The sequence below is a fragment of the Sinohyriopsis cumingii genome, unplaced genomic scaffold (genome assembly GCF_028554795.1).
Source record: "Sinohyriopsis cumingii isolate HCF-2022 unplaced genomic scaffold, ASM2855479v2 utg002106l, whole genome shotgun sequence".
In the NCBI taxonomy this organism is placed as follows: Eukaryota; Metazoa; Mollusca; class Bivalvia; order Unionida; family Unionidae; genus Sinohyriopsis; species Sinohyriopsis cumingii.
Window position 1 is genome coordinate 1,312,131 of NW_028316131.1, and position 17,314 is coordinate 1,329,444.

The window sequence follows — 17,314 nt, forward strand, 5'->3', positions numbered from 1 at the left end:
AAAGATGTTACCGACAGAGCTAATCATGTTTCATTATACTAAAATACGGACACCACAGAATACTGCAGTTGATCCAGAACCAGATGATTTTGAACACGCAGCTAGACCAGCTGCTGCTTTTGATATTATATGAAATATTAATACAAATTTCAACTTAGGATTTGCAACACGTGTATCAATGCTGCTAGGAGCACGTAGAAGATTTTCATGATTCCACTATCACATATTTTTGGATTTTGTAGAAATGTTAGAAATGTTTTTTCGGGGCTAAGCGTACATTGTACTTGTAAGAAAAGGCAATGACAAGGACGCAATCTGGTGGGGTGCTGGTGTTGCTGATGATAGTAAAGTGAATGTAGTAAAACTCTCGTTGTGGATGCAGGTAACAACTCCAACAATTGCCTAAGAACAAAAGTTAATTTCTTTTATGGGTCAAGGCTGTACATCACTGTTATCATGGTTAACAGTGACCGCAGATAGCGTTCAGAGCACCGTTCGAGGTGTATTTATATGGCATGTAGCATCACAACAGGGTGTTTCTGCACCGCCTCACATTTTTACTGCTTTGCGAAATAATAATCGATTCAACTTGCAAGAATGTAGCCATATGATAATTGACCAACTAAGGTTTAAGAAAGGATTCTTTAAGAATAAACGACCAACAAGAGCCAGCTGAGGATATATTATTAGATTTTGACCAAATTCATGTAGTACGTGCATATCATCGTTTGATGACATTTATGGGACGTGATCAAAATATAGATACTGTTTTACAAATATTACAATTAGAATTTACAAAATTATATCCAATCTATTACTTTTTGCTGGAGCATCTTGATTTAGCACGACAATCTGTTTTTGATATTTATTTTTGAACTCGCGTAAACGACTTACCCACTGATGGTTACAGAGCAATTGCAGTTATTCTTTCAGATAAATCAATGTTACTTGAAGGTGCTGGTGGAAGAATGCGAGTTATTGGAGCTCCAGTAGAAAACATGTAATTAAATCGCTCATGATATTATAAAAATGTCATATAGTCACGTTAATGTCACTCTGTCTTCCGGTTAGGTGAAAAAATTACAACCAAAACGAGTAAATGCAGAATAAAAGTATCACTAAAAAGAATCAAATTTCTGATGGCGGTCCAAACAAATTATTATTAACCAAGACTTAACTCAAACATTTTAATAAGGCTTTATAATAAAAAACAGGAGTTCAACTTCATCTTTCTCTGAGCGCTATTATAGATATGGTTCAAGTTGGTGGTATATTTCCACTTCTTGCAGCTATACCGGCATTAATAGCTGCTGCAGCTCCAGCTGTAGCAAAAGCAGCTGCACTCGGTGCTGTTGGAACCGCCGCTGGAATGGCATTAAAAAGGCAGCAGGACAAGGATATAAAAAAAGGGATGGGGTCTGAGATTACCAGGATCCCCCTACCGATACGGAAAAGGACTGAGACTTCCAGGAATACTTCGCTAATTCTTCCTATGTCAGATTTTTATTTACTTGATGCTGCTAACAAATTATATGTTAAAGATTTTAGAGGAGTTTTTATGTGTGATCAATTACCAAAACAACCAAGTAATATTGAAACAGGAATCATAAATCTTGATGATAATTCAGAACCTGGTTCTCATCGGGTTGCATATGCATTTGATCCACGTGGTTCTATTTATTTTGATTCATACGGGATTCCTCAGCCAAAAGAATTTTAAAAATACGCCAGAAACATTCCAATTTGGTATTCATCATTACCAACACAAACACTAACTGATCCGCCAATATGTGGTCGTGAAGTAATTAATGTACTCAATGCTATATCAAAATCTTCCGATGCACCTCATAAAGTCATGCATGATTATACAAGTAACCGCGTCGTTTTAAACAGATCTTAAACTATAATGGTTGATATTTATGGAAGATCCTCTCTTAGTGGTGCCACTAAGGGCAAGAAAAAATAAGATGCTACTGATTTGTCAAATTACGTGACTAAAGATAACTCGCTGATATTATGAACCTCTCTGGAGTTGACCGAGATGAAGTTGTTATTTTTCAGGATAAATACGGTATTTTAAAGACGAGCAGCATCAAATGGAATGACATAGTTCATAGAGTTCTCGGTGCTACTATGGATAACATCCCAGTATTTACTGACGGCGGCAGAATCAGAGACCCAAATGTATCATTTGCAACTATTAGAAATGAGATTGCAAAAAGTGTTGCTAATCATTTGCGAAACACTGGCGACACAATGATAGGCAAACTCAGCATGAACGAATATAAGATAGTTGTTTTAAGAGATCCAACATCTAACGAAGATCCTGCAACAACAAAAATATGTAGACACAGTAGATACTAAATTATCCATGCTGTGGGCTGAGTATGATGTTCACGTAAATGCGTTTTTAAATACTCTTAGAAATTTTCAAAAGCTCAATAAAATCGCAGACGATTTCTTTGGCACTCCGTTGACTACCAACGTAAAACTCTCTGATATTAAGACAGCTATATCAGATATTGAAACAATTAAAAAAAAAGAACTAGAAGATGTCATAAGTTGGATTCCTGAGATCGTTAAAAAAAATTAATCTGATTAAAATTCCTTACAAACAGATTACCAACATAGTATACACGGTGTTATCAGGATTGTCAATATGGTTAAGCAAAACAACACTATCAAACATACTGCAGAAGTCACTGGTATGTACAGGCTGTCTGTGTTCAGTGTTGCAAAATTTAAGATATTTAATATGTATCCCTGTGTCATTCAACCGATAATTTTTCTGGAGTTGTATCTATTATATTAAATAAAGGGGACAAAGAAATATTTATTCTGGAACATCTGATAAGAAATTAACCCCAGCGTCTTACTGGTGGTGGCTGAATTTGTGGCTGAAACACCTCAATTGGTTACTGTATAAAGTATAATGAACACTTCAATTGACTTTCAAATATTAAGGTACAATCAAGCACGTAAATGGCAAACAAAATTAACACAAATTGTTGATGAGAATGTAGAAAAAATAAAAAAAATATCGCAGACGTGTAGGTATTGTTGATATAATTGTTTATTCAGCATCTGCTGTTATTGCTGGAAGCAACATGTTATTATCAACAATAACAATGACAGTGATGGCACCAGTAGTTGTAACAATTTGTATTTCAACTACAAGAACGATTGCCGTATTCTCAATATCATCGCAAAAAATATGCACGTGCACAAATGCAAATTGCATGATTATATAACAAAATAACACACAACGATGTTAGCATACCCCAAATTAACCTCATCATTATCAATGAGCCTTAGTGATGGAAAAATATCAGATTTTGAGTTCACGGAGATGATCAAAATTTATAATGAAGCGATTGATTTAGAAACCAAGATTTTAATAATGTCAACTCCACTGATGTCATCAGGCGAGCTACTACATCAGATTGTAAATAATACAGATCCGCCAAAAACAACAACGATAAAGGTAAGCTCAACTGATCCAGAATTTAGCATTAACTTTCCAACTGCAATTTCAGTGAAAGAAATCGCACTAGCGCAATTATGAGTATATTACAGCTGTCCAAATATCCGATCAAAATTATTCGGTGGATCACAGGCGAATGATTCGGTTGTCTTTGCAAAAGAAATAAAGATGATGAAACACCTGATTGGAATGTTGTTTCTATTCCTACAGAAAGTTATGAAATCGAAGAAATCAATGATGATTTTCAGTGCAGACTAAAATCAATGACCGGAAAAGAAGCGAAAATAGCTATATTGGTTCATGAACCAACATTATCATCCCTGATAGAGATACATTCGCCAGATTACGTTTTAGATATTTATCAATCATCGATTAGCTGTTTTAGGATGGCCAGAAATTCCACGAAAATATGAAGGACCACTAGAACCAGCACGGGCTGATTTTTCCACCGACGAAAAGAAATACATCATGGACCCAGAATATTGGAGAAAATATCCATGGATATAGATGTATTTTTATTATGGGGGAGTGAGTTTCCTACAATAATAGGTGATTTATATACTCATGATGATAAATTAAATCCGATGGTCCATGAACAATTTATCAAATCATTTTTCGATCCCATTAACTCTGAGTTTAGACGATCATTTAACCAATTACAAAATTTATTTTCTGGCGTTACACAATACTACAATGAAGATATAAAACAACAGATTATTACAACAATACAACATCTGAATAAGGTCATATCAGAGTTTGATTATATGAATAAAACTATCTTTTGGAATATGAATCCCCTCGGCAGTGAATTTGTTGATTACCATGGAAAACCACATACAATAAACCTTAAACAGCTGTTTCTAAGACACTGTGCGATCAGAGAAGAACAATTACCAGCATTTGTAACACCAGGATATGAAACCGAGGGACTAAAAATATCACTTAACGATATTTTTAATGAAAGCTTTCCTATAATCCTTGAATCATGGAGACAAATAGCCCTACCATTATCTCTTCTCAAACATAACAATGAGCCATATGGTGGCAGGCATCATATTTCACCAGAGATCGTTAATATAACATCAACAATCGCAGTTAGTCTTGTATGTGATGAAATTAGTGGTAGCTTTCAAATCGATCTTGAATAATCAAATCAGGCTCAGCAAGGATATATTTTATATACATTTACACCGCAAGTACCTCATGGATATTTCATTGTACAAGAAACTATCAATCATGATTATTTACGATGACATAATTCGTTATTATCTAGAATAAATTTCAAACTTACTGACCAACCGAGACACTTAATTGACCTGCGTGGAGCATTTTTAAATATAAATTTATACGTAAGATCTTAACGATTTTCACCCTCAGCACTAAAGAGATGACAAAAAAAATTTTGTTTGCATAAAATTGTTAAGATTTCGTAATTCTTGAGGATGAAAACCCCAGCGATTTTCTAATTGGTTTTGACCATTTTTTGATAAATTCTCTTTTTTTAAACTCGAAAATCACTCAAAAAAATTGACAAAAAACGCATGATAAAACATCATTCTTAGGTGTTATACAAGAATTTATTGATTTATCGATAAATCAATTAGAAAATCGCTGGGGTTTTTACCCTCAAGAATTACGAAATCTTATATATTTTTCTTGACAAAAATTACTAAAATGGTTGAAAAACGATGAATTTTGACCAAATTTCATGAAAAAAATAAGAAAGTTTGACCTAAATTCACAAAAATAAAATATTTCAGATAAAAATAATACAAATATTGTCCGTAGATTTTTGGATCATGCAGAGTGTTTTACACTTAATCCAAGGTATATTATATAATGTACCACCATGTGAGAATTTTTACACATGACAAGGGTGAGGTACTTGAATACACCATCAGAACAATAATGACACAGTCTCCAGTCATTCAGAACAAGTTCATGTTGACATAATTATTGATGAATATGGCAACGAATACTTTTTATTGACACAGGAACAATTAAATCAACTACGGCAAGAACATATTTCTCTGATCACGTGTGATAGAGATCAGATCATGAATTATGTACATTTCTGCATTAAATTTGATCAACTTAAAAAAAATATTTTCTAATTCTCAATAAAAATATCTGATTTGGTATATTTTAAAAACTAAAAATAAAAATATAACAGAATATTTTTTTTACTGAGTCTCATCGCTACCTTCATGCTCACCTTCATAAGCAAAAGTTTTTCTCTTTCAATATCCGATATAACTTTTTTCAGCTGTCTCACACGCGTATGTATAATTCTTTTTTTGTTTCATATTCGTCAAATAATTTTGATCTCTTATTGTCAATGGCGATATAAAGTGCGACGAATTTTTCCAGTTCTGCATATTTCACCGTTGATAAAGATTGTAACATGATTTCATGTATAATTTTACTTAATCGATGTTCGGCTGAAATTTACGATTTTGCAGTGATTCAAAATCAGAAATAATGTTTTCTGGATGAAGTTGAATTTGTATGCTGTCCTTTTTAAAATTCATTTTATATATATATATATATATATATATATATATATATATATATATATATATATATATATATATATATATATATACATATATATATGTATATATATACATATATATATGTATATATATACATATGTATATGTATATATATATACATATATATATATATATATATATATATATATATATATATATATATATATATATATATATATATATATATATATATATATATATATATATATATATATATATATATATATATATATATATATATATATATATATATATATATATATATATATATATATATATATATATATATTATTCCTCAACAGAGACGATACAGTACAATTATGGAATATACATCTAGGCTACAAAATACATGTTTTACTTACCTCCGTTCCCTCGAACTCAGCTCCAGTCCGACTGAGGATAGATCAAATCTGGCCTGTTTTTTATAATTCAACATTATGGGAAAACCCATAATTAGAGAACCTTCTAGAGAATCACTTGATTAAACGTTCTGGAGTATTTTGGAGAAGCATGTGATTAAGTTTTTCTGGAGTATTCTAGAAGTATGGGTTTTCCCGAAATATTTGACTCTAAATGACAGTGAATCGCTCTCTCTTAGTCAGTCTGGAAATTCGCATTTTGAAGTGGAGAGGAGGTTAGTATCTGCATTTGAATGCGTTTGTTAGAAACCATAAATTATCCTTCTACTAATTTGAACTTCACTGATATTAATTATGATACAGATGGTTAACCAGGTAATTACTAGGAAAAAATTAATTACGATTTACGAGAAAAATCAGGTCATTGGCTTCAACAAAGAGAGATAACTGCTAAATTAGTCTCTGCTAAGGAGACAGGAGTTATCTCCCTTAAATAATACTAAAATTTTATTGAGCTATCAGAAAAAGGTAAGTATTCATCTTATATGTTTTGTGAGTGTGGAAACTTTCGTTTTCCTATAATATATATTTTCTCACCAATGATAGAAGTCTTGAAATGGTAAAATAATCGTTCTATCATAATTATTTTGAAAATGATTATGATGATACAAAAGAAAAGAAAAAAGGAAATTAGGTAAATAATCAGTAGATGCAATCGAGGTAACTACTTAACTAATCTAAAGGAGATAGTTAGCTTGACAGTTATCTCTTTTAACAATAATGGAAAATAATTTTTTTGTTTCTATTTCTCAGAGATTTATATATTTTATTTGCTATAAATTGTACTGAATTTGAGTGAATATCGAAATATTTGGCAGCTGCATTAATTGATTGAAATATTATTTCTTTGTCATTCTCTGTATTTATAGATTTACCCGCCCTCTTTCCAATTGCTTTATGTTTACCAGTACGACCACATGGAGAATTCTGACTGCGTGATAGCTCGTAAATTTGATAAATTATTATCAATTTTTTTAACCGTTGATATGATCGATCACAAGACTGTCTTTTATCAATCCATTGAAACACTTGAATATGAATCGGTGACAGGGATATGTCTCATTCCCCCCGGTACTGAATATGAGATAACCTGTATTAATGTCACGACTGACTGGTATTTTTCGTCGACAGTGTCTGAATTACACCATCATGTGATACTTCATAATTTTCAATGGTTGGATGTCTCATAAACGTATTTTCCATTTTATATAATAAAATTATTTGTTTAGATAATATGTCTAAATCATTAGATTGAAAATCTCTTCAAATAATCGTCTACATTTTTATGACCCTGTCATTGTTATTAATTTTTATCATAGTATCTTTTCGGTTTTCTGTATTTTTTACCACCATCTTGTCCACACAAATGCGTGTTACTTCTAACTCCAACACCACATTTCAGATACGGTTTTGGTCCTAGACTTCTATTACAAACACTATGCATATGATGTCCGCAGAATTCGTTTACGCAAGCTTTGTTACAAGGAGTCATAGAACCCATTATTTGCCATCTTTGTTTGTTCTTCGTTTGAATCATTATATATATATATATATATATATATATATATATATATATATATATATATATATATATATATATATATATATATATATATATATATATATATATGTAATATTTCAATTTAAATATTTGTTTTAATTATAAATGGATGAATTCGAGAGATTATCCGCGACTAAGCCTTCTAAAGATAAATTTAATCTTGACAGAATATCCTCTGACTTGCTGATAAGAGCTTTGGGTATCCGAAGAATAAAAGCTTGATTAATAAAATTCATGACGCCAAGATAGAATTTCGCAAAGATGGCTCATCTCATGTTTTGTCAACATTCAAAATCACTAATGATGTCGATGCTACAATGAACGACAAATGAGCGGCAACAATCATTAATTATCTCGACAATCGAAAATATCTTTTTAAAGTAATTTTTTTTTTGCATTAGCAGAAACACAATTGGATTTTCCGTGACAAATATGATCCTGTTCAACATAATGAAAAAAATGCCATACTGAGTAAAAAATCCAAACAAGAATGCTGACTGGTATTGACAAACCATATTATGAAAGATCGTATCCAGTAACCGTGGTTATTTATAGAATTTATCCTATAAATGAAAAACCCAGAGTTAATGATCCAAAACCAATGAAATTTTCTGAAATAAATTATGTAGCCGAATGAGTAACGGAGCATTTTACCGTTTCGACTCGTGGAAACGGTTTAACGGATAAAAGACATAAAATAATAAATGATTGTGGATAAATAGTTAAAGATACTGGATCATCTGTCAAGGGTGTAGCTGAGCTAGGAAAGAAATAACAATTCCCAATAATAGTAAAAATGATAACCGAAGAGATTTTTTACGAATCAAAGTATAAATGAAAAGGAGCTTCGAGCGAAATTATTGATCATAATGCGCATGCGTGGACTAATGCAGTTACAGTATTTCCACAAAATCAAACTGTTAAATTTTATAATGATGATATATTTGATTTTATTAGCGAAATAAGTAAAAACGATCCTGGATCAGTATGGTTATTTCAGAGTTCAGATAAAGGAAATTATGATCAGTTTGTAAGACTTAATGGTGTTATTTATCGTACAGAATCTCTCCATGAAGAAATGAAACATCTTGCGTTGAAATATATCGATGATGCTGAAAGATTTCTGAGTAATTGTTTAACTGTTCCGTCAGTTGCGACTCATTTTGCTAGAGAGAAAAATTCGTGGAAATCAACTCAATTTGATATAATATCGGGTTCTGTTGAATACTGAAATGGTGAATTGTGGAATAGTAAATACGATTATAGAGATGTTATCTCAGTTGATATGGTTGCATGCTATCCCGGAAGTTTTCTTGGAATGGGAGAATGTTTTGTATATTTTAAAAATGTCGTCAACCTACACACAAAATGACCAGAGTATCGATAAACGGACCATGGACAGATTTTGATTTGACTGGATTCACATGTATTGAGTCATTCGAGTTTAATAAAGATTTTCTTCCAGTTTGTTATGCTTAGTTTGTCAAACATTTTTCAGAAAAATGTGGGTACCAATACTTTTATTACGATATATGCTTGATGTAAAAATATTGATATTTATGACAGTAGGTGAAGCAATATCATATCATCCACAGAAAGAAGTTTGGTTATCACAACACAAGAAATATTTTGATGATGAAAATCCTGATATAACCGATTATGAAAATAAAATCACAAAAGATCTTGGCTGAAAAATAATAGGTAAATTCACCCAAGAAGGATCATATGATCATAAACGACATTATAGAAGATTAATTATAGATGATGCTGAGTTAGATTTTATAATTGTTGGTACAACAAAAAAAATTTGTAAGTCGTGAAATAGCTTTCTTGCCAAATGGAACTTAATTAGGTATAATTGTGGGTTATATGGATGGAGAGTCACCTCAATTTACTCATTTAAGATCTTCAATGCTCGCATGTGTTTCGATAAATCTATTATCGATGATAAATAGGGTTTCTCAGTTTGCTCTCAGAGTCGCTACAGATTCGTTTTAAATCAATAAAAAATAATCAGGATTGTTGGAAAAATTGAATATCGGCATTTATGCATGATGGGGAGAATGGAGAATAAAACAGGAAAATATGCTCGATTATTCTGAATCAGCCGACGTTTCGATTAAAGATGTTTATTACAAAAATAATCAGATATTAAAATTATCATCAGCACCGTCAGCGTATGATCCCGTAGCTAGACATAAAACAATTTATCTTAATGGACCGGGGCCCCGAATGGCCGAGTGGTCTAAAGCTCTCTCCGTTATGGATCATTGCCATCTCACCTCTGTCGGCCAATGTGGTTATGTGAGAAAGCTTGTCACTAGCTTCTCGAGGGTCAGTGGTTCTTTCCGGGGATTTCCCGGGTTCTTCCTCCACCAATAGTACTGGCCGCCGTGTATAGCCTATCGTGTGGTGAAAAAGGCGTTAAACCCTACAACAACATCAAAAATCTTAATGGACCAAGTAGTTCTGGTAAAACAACTTGTGTGATTATACCATTTCAGAATTATGATATGTACGTTTTAACCCCTACACATAGACTTGCAAGACAAATGAGAGAAAGAAATAATAGATCATTTACTTATCATAAATTCTTAATGCCAACAAAAATCCAGGACATTTTGTATGTCCATTGGATTGTATGTGAATCCTTTCACCTGTTTCCTATTTCATTCCACAATAATTTGAGTTAGCTACTATTTACAGTACCATTAATAAGCTTTATAAATAGCCTGTAACTTTCAGAATTAGTGTTTATCCTCACTGTCGGGGAAAGACGAAAGAATGAAAAATGGTGTTCGTATAATAAGATTAGTTCATCAATGACCTGAACTGAACTTTGTAAATAGTATGAACAATTTGGAAAAGGAAGTAACCTATACTCAAATGGTTCACACTATATGACAGGATAGACTTTGGCAAGGCAGTTATTTTATATAAATGTCTACATGGAACTGCACCAGAGTATCTTCAGTACATATTCAGGCCTTTTTCAACACAACATGAGTTGAGAACAATATCACATGGAAACCTTCTAGCAACAAAACAATGGAGCAATTTGAAAAGAGCTTCCAGTGCTCTGGTACAGTTCTGTGGAACAAGCTTCCACTACATGTAAAATCTGCTGAAAATATTAGAGTATTTAAGAAGAGATACCATGAGCATATATGTGCTTCTAATAGAAAATGGAATTTAATATTTTAATACTAAACATGTTAAAATAAACAGTAATTATTGCTACCTTCATATAATGTGCATTGTTATACTCTTCTTAAGAGGGCCTCAATGGACAATAGTCCTTGACTAATGAGTCACCTTCTATAAATAAAGCATTATTAATAATATTATTTTTATTATTGCTTTTGGAGGCAGAGTGACTAAAGTCTAGCCATTGTGACTGAAAGAAGGGAACTGGTTTTGGCATTATAATATTAGATTTACTTCAAAGACTTGAACAAAACGTTGTGGTAGAAAAGCAAGAAAGAAAACTTTCGTTTGCGAAAATCTACTTGTAACACCATTTTTTGGTGTCTAAGATTGGCGTAACTGAATGAAAAATGCAAATATGCAGTGCTGTGCTCAAAGGCATTTTTCCAGAAAGTCGATTCCAATGTAGCTTGAAGAAATCGCTTATCTGACTTAAATTTCACAATACTGACAAGGTCATATTTTGTACTATCATTTTACACACCAGAAATTAAATGGTTCTGATAACAGTCAAAAGACTGAACCCTCATTCACATTATGTTATAGATGGGATCATAACTAGCATGATTTCCAACAATTTCATATGCATGCTCAGGTGTGGAGTGATGAATAAATGTAGCATACACCGCTGCTGTTGCAATCTTTGACCACTGGTATATGCCATCAGTTTTGCTTTCAGGTTGATGTGCAGTCTGTATATTTTACCCCAGTCCATAGCGATGAGTATTTGGGGTCATTGAGGTTTCATTTTCTGAATGGTGCAAAATCTCAATGTTTCTCAGTCTACATTGAAAAGAGAAAGGAAGTCAAAGTGGCATATTTTAAAATATTAATCAGTAACATAACATTTAGTTTCAGGTTTTGTATGATAGTACAGTGGATATGTAACAATTACGGAAAACAACTGCTTTGTATCATTCAATCATTGGCTACAAACTCTTGAAGTAAATGGATTAAATTACAACATAATTTTATTAGTTTCTGAAGGATTTAAAACAGTGTCATGGAGGCTGTTATAAGTAGTTACCAAGTAATGATCATCGCTTCATTTTGCAAGCAATCAAATAGGCTCCATCTTATATATCTAACTAGTGGTGCTTTACCAAAATCAGATTCAAGATCATAGCTTTCGATACAGTTGAACAGATGATCTTCATAAGTTGGATTGACCTACACATGGATCTCTAACATGGAGCTAAATAATACTATTTTCCAGTGTCCTTAAAGATCTTTAAATTGAAAGCGCTAAATATCGTCGGGACACTCAATGGGTTTCTTCCTTTTACGGTATTAAATGATTTGGATTGTAAAGGTTTAAGACCAAGGTCATTGTGATCTAGGTAAATTGGATTTTGCAGAATAAATTTTGTAGAGACATCTATAATTTTTCGAATCTAAAGGTCCATGGTTATGGTCATGTAAGTTGTAAGTATAGTAAGAAGTACGTGTTATTTCTGCTTAGTATGTTTAGTTCAAAACTGCATACCTTGATGCAAACAGAAACAAATTGCATTGAGACCATTGGGACCAATTAATACACTGAGACGTAGAGGACTAATAAATGCAGGATGGTCGTATAATGGGCTGGCTGTTCACTCAGTAATAACATTATATGAACAAAACTTCTTCCACAATGAGTATGCTGATTAACTCTGGTCTTATATGCTAAAACAAAACAACAAGAAATTGTCTACCATGAACGTATACCCATGAAAGTGCAGAATATTGGGTTTGGCAGACACAAAATGGCAAACCATAGATCATGATTTAGAAACTTGCATTTAAGTTCAGTTATATAAGTTCCAGAGTAAATTACAACATATATCAGTTTTTCATTTTGTCTAATCCCAGAAAACCCCAAACTAAGAAATTTAACAAAATTTATCAAAAAGGAATCCTAGCACATATGTTAGCTACACAGAACAATTGACACAAGCCAGCAGAACATCTTAGAACTATATCTGACTGACATATGCATTGTATGACACAGAAGTTACACTTGTACAGTTAGAATGTACGACACAGAAGTTACACTTCTTATGCTGGCAGTGTCATAGCTTTCAACAATATTAAACATCTGATTTACAGTTTTTGAAAGTAATAAATTCACTACTATGTTGCACTGAATAGAAACTTTGGGTCAGTATCACCTGGTTTGTCTAAATTGTATGCCCTGATATGCAAGGCATTCCTGTCTTTCCATGTTAGCAGTCTAAGCAGAAAACATGTATCATTTATACAATGTTCAAATTTTGAAAGTCACATCTCCTCCGTATCAGAGCATAACGTATACTGAAATTTTAGGATAATATTACTGCAAAGCTGATTTTTATATGTTGAAAAGTAATTCATGTCATGTTTGTCTTGCCTGCCTAAGCAAAAGGCTTGGATCATTATCACCATGAGCAATGTTAAATATTTTTTGTTGTTGAAAGTCACATATCTTCTACAGTTGTTGTGTCATCTAATTGAAATTGTTATATAATGTTACCGTACATCTGCAGTATTACCACAGGTTTACATGCTAATCTGCTAGGAATGTATGCTTAGCCAGTGTCTCGCATGTCTCACTTGGTTAAGTACAAAGTATGTTTCATTGCTTGGTGTCATTTAGTCTACTCCATGTTGGATTAAAGTAGTTAAATGATAGTTAACTTCAAATCATCATATGAATGTTGCTGTAACCATCAAAGATTATTTGGTATGCATAATATCACACAGACTTTTCTGTGGTAATTCTCATCAACTCCTTGTTGATCAATTTCCTATATTTACATTGGATGTTGTTTGTAAACATTGTTGCATAAGGCCAATCAAATATATTCTCATTCTATTTGTATCTTAGATGTAGAAGCATATTATGGTTTTGTCTTATGTGCTCCATTCTTAGATGGAGTTGTAACCGTTGCAATCTGCTGCACATCTTTATATGGGATATTTCATCTAATCACCGTGGCACCAGAATCATTCTTTATATTCTGATGAATATTTGGTATGAAAAGTATCTTAAAGCTATCCCTTCCATTTGGCATTTTTTCTTGTCTAATCCATGTTTGACTGAGTTAAGGCTCTTGTTGATTAGCTTTATATTTCGTCAAGTGTTTGTTTCTTTGAATCAGCATATCATATGAACTGGTCAACATATTCTAGTACATTTAGATGGAAATTTTGTTTTGTATACCTAAAATGGCCTATAGTTAAAAACGTTTCTTATGCTTTGAAATTAATACTCTTTCTACCTAGCATTATAATTATTGTTATCATTAAAATCAGGTTAGAGCAGCTGGTAAACAAATTAAATGAGCTGCAGCAAGCTGTAACAACAAAGAAAGACATGCCCAGCCCCAGTCAGAAAATAATGATTGGTCCTGAACCTAGTTCAACAAATGTAGAACAAAGGGTGGACAAGATAGAGAACCAGGTGAGTAAAGTAGTTTACTTATTATTGATTAAAACTTAATTTGTTTTTCAAATACATTATTTGATCATGATACATTAGGATAAAAAAATCCACTACCTCACAAACCTAGCCCTCCCGATGAACAAAGTCATTACCATGTATTTTTGCTTGTTTTAGCACCAAAAGTGCTTCAGTTATATGATGGGATGGAATTCAGATCATTCTTGTTTCTCACTTAATAGAGGAGTTCCTTCAAAATTCCGTAACTCATCATATTTTTGCTTGTGTTTGATCAGCATTCTATTAGGAAGTCTAAAAACAGTTTTCATGTGTGTCTTTTATACTTTTGAGCAATCCTTATATGTTTTCTCATCAGTAAATTATGTTCTATTTTCTTTCTGACATTTTGCTCTCTCTACGTTATCTACCGCTATTTTGCAGCCCAATTGTCTGTTCTGTCACACAATAAGCAACCGGTACCATCTTAATTATCGAACTCTATAGTACATAATATGTACAGCACCTCAAAGTACTTGACTTTTATTACATTTTATTCCAAGGAAATTATTCTTTGATTCTCAATAATAAGATTAATTATGTAATTTTCACTAGGGTAAAGGGCCACCTACCTACTACATACTATTTATTCATTTCTGAACAGTAGAAATTTCAGTGTTTAAAAAGGAAGCACACTTCATCATTTCAACGTTAAATTAAAAGCATTATCAAATGACTCAATCAAGGAACTTACTACATCTTATGCATTGATCTGTTGTATGTAAAAAAATGTCCATACAATTAAACATCAAGTTTAAACATATGCTTAAATATTATTCAGAATGATACGAACAAAACATGTTGTTTAAATCTAATACTATGCATTTCAACGATTTACATCAAATTCATGATGACCCAAAAACTATGTTTTTATCTTTCCTTATTTCCATTGTGACAAAGACAAAATTTGAATGACTTATTTGTGACTATTTGGCAGCTTTCCTTCCACATATTAGACACCTCAAAAAATAAAAACGTTAAACATCCTTGGATTTAATACAAGATGCATCGTACCTGCAGATGTTCAATCAATGTTCAATCAAGTATTTAAACTTTGTCTGTAGATTTTCAAAAAGCCGTGATGTTGAAGCAAATGAGTCATTGCTTGCATCACAAATGGAAATCGAAATTGGCTCTTTAGTACACTGTCAAGCTATCCTCTAATCCACTGAACCCCACATTTGATTGCATCCAGATACAGTCAAAAACAAAAGTTGAGTCCACTTCTAGGCATTTATCCTCCTGTAGAATCAGCCAACTTATTCCTGGAGAATTACAGTCCTTTTGTCTCACAATGATGACACTAATTTAAATGTGGCTTTTAGCAAACAGAGTAATGTCAGTTTTCCATGCCAAAGTCAGAGGCATCATCAGAGACATTGCAGGCCTGACCATCTCCTGTACACATGGATATGAAATTCTCCCTTGGCATACATCAATTCGTTTGTAATATGATAGCTATTTATTCTATTTTAACTAGTCTCCATAACTATATATTTCGGCGTCACAACATATTGCTTACATATAATGCACACTACATCCAGTTCAGCACATGGGAATGGAGATTTTCCATAAAATGCGATGCATCTACTGTATGTCACCATCTACATGTTATAAGAAATATAAATTGGAAGTGGTTAGTTTGCTGGACTTGCAACCAAAAGAGTGTGCATGTTTGAATCCTACCATTATCAATGCAAAACAATCCTCTTGTGTTCTAGTTCCAAATCTCCAAAACAAACACACCCCCAACTCCAGATAAATCATTCTTCTTGACATGGACTTCCAATCCTATCTCTACATCACGTGTACCTCCCTCAAGAATATACCCTGTATTCCATTTCAGTGGTGTCTTCCATCTAATCGGAGAGTGGAATTTCCGCTTAGGAATTGCTTTTGCCTTGTGGGTCTTTTCAATGCAGTCATGGATCTCTTTGTTTTCTGCTGCCCATTCATAAACCACTGCAGAATATTCTACTACCTCAGCGGCTGAAACTTTACTCACTTTACTAAATGATCATAGTTTGGACTAAATGAGGTTCCAGAAAGGACGTTCACTCTTTGTTTTGTTCAGACATCCAATTTGATGATCAACATCTGGGAATGACGTTCTAAACAGGTGTCATCAAAACTGAGGTGCTAATATCTAACCCTCATTACAATAGGAAAACAGGATTTAATCTCTTCAGGAATGTTTTTTGCATATCAGCCTATTGGAGCTGAAAACCCTAGTAAATTGAGGTGATGACAGGAAATAGCATTTTGATTTTTTTGGAAAATTCTTGTCAGTTATTCTAGAAGGCAAGCGTGTGAACCAAATCCCCATTTTCCTACCTTCTTGTTTGATATTCTTTCAGGTGTTATCCATGTTGACAAATTCACATTTCAAATTTGCCACCTGACAGGCATGTTCAGTGTCCTAGAGAACTTGATGGTTAATACAGCATTAGCCAATAAACAAATAGTGTCTCATTTGCCCACTCCACCCCCTTCATCTTCAATAGAACCTGCTCTCATTTTGCACCTATGAAAGATGGAATGTTAAAATCTCATCATGCATCCACCAGTCACAGTCTGAAAGCCTAAGAAGCATAAGACTTTTCATGAAACTGGAATAGTCTCATTACATTT

At 32.8% G+C, this 17,314-nt stretch overlaps 1 protein-coding gene across 1 annotated transcript in view; it reads left to right on the plus strand.

Annotated features, from left to right (window-relative positions):
* The window catches only part of LOC149771148 (transient receptor potential cation channel subfamily M member 5-like), an 84,800-nt gene extending 67,872 nt beyond the window's left edge, over positions 1-16,928 (plus strand). The window contains exons 14-16 of the mRNA XM_089948822.1: positions 11,906-11,967; positions 14,500-14,647; positions 16,893-16,928. Coding sequence (XP_089804948.1) covers positions 11,906-11,967; positions 14,500-14,647; positions 16,893-16,928 — 246 coding nt within the window. The remainder of the gene's footprint in view (positions 1-11,905; positions 11,968-14,499; positions 14,648-16,892) is intronic.
* Positions 16,929-17,314: the final 386 nt, after the last annotated feature.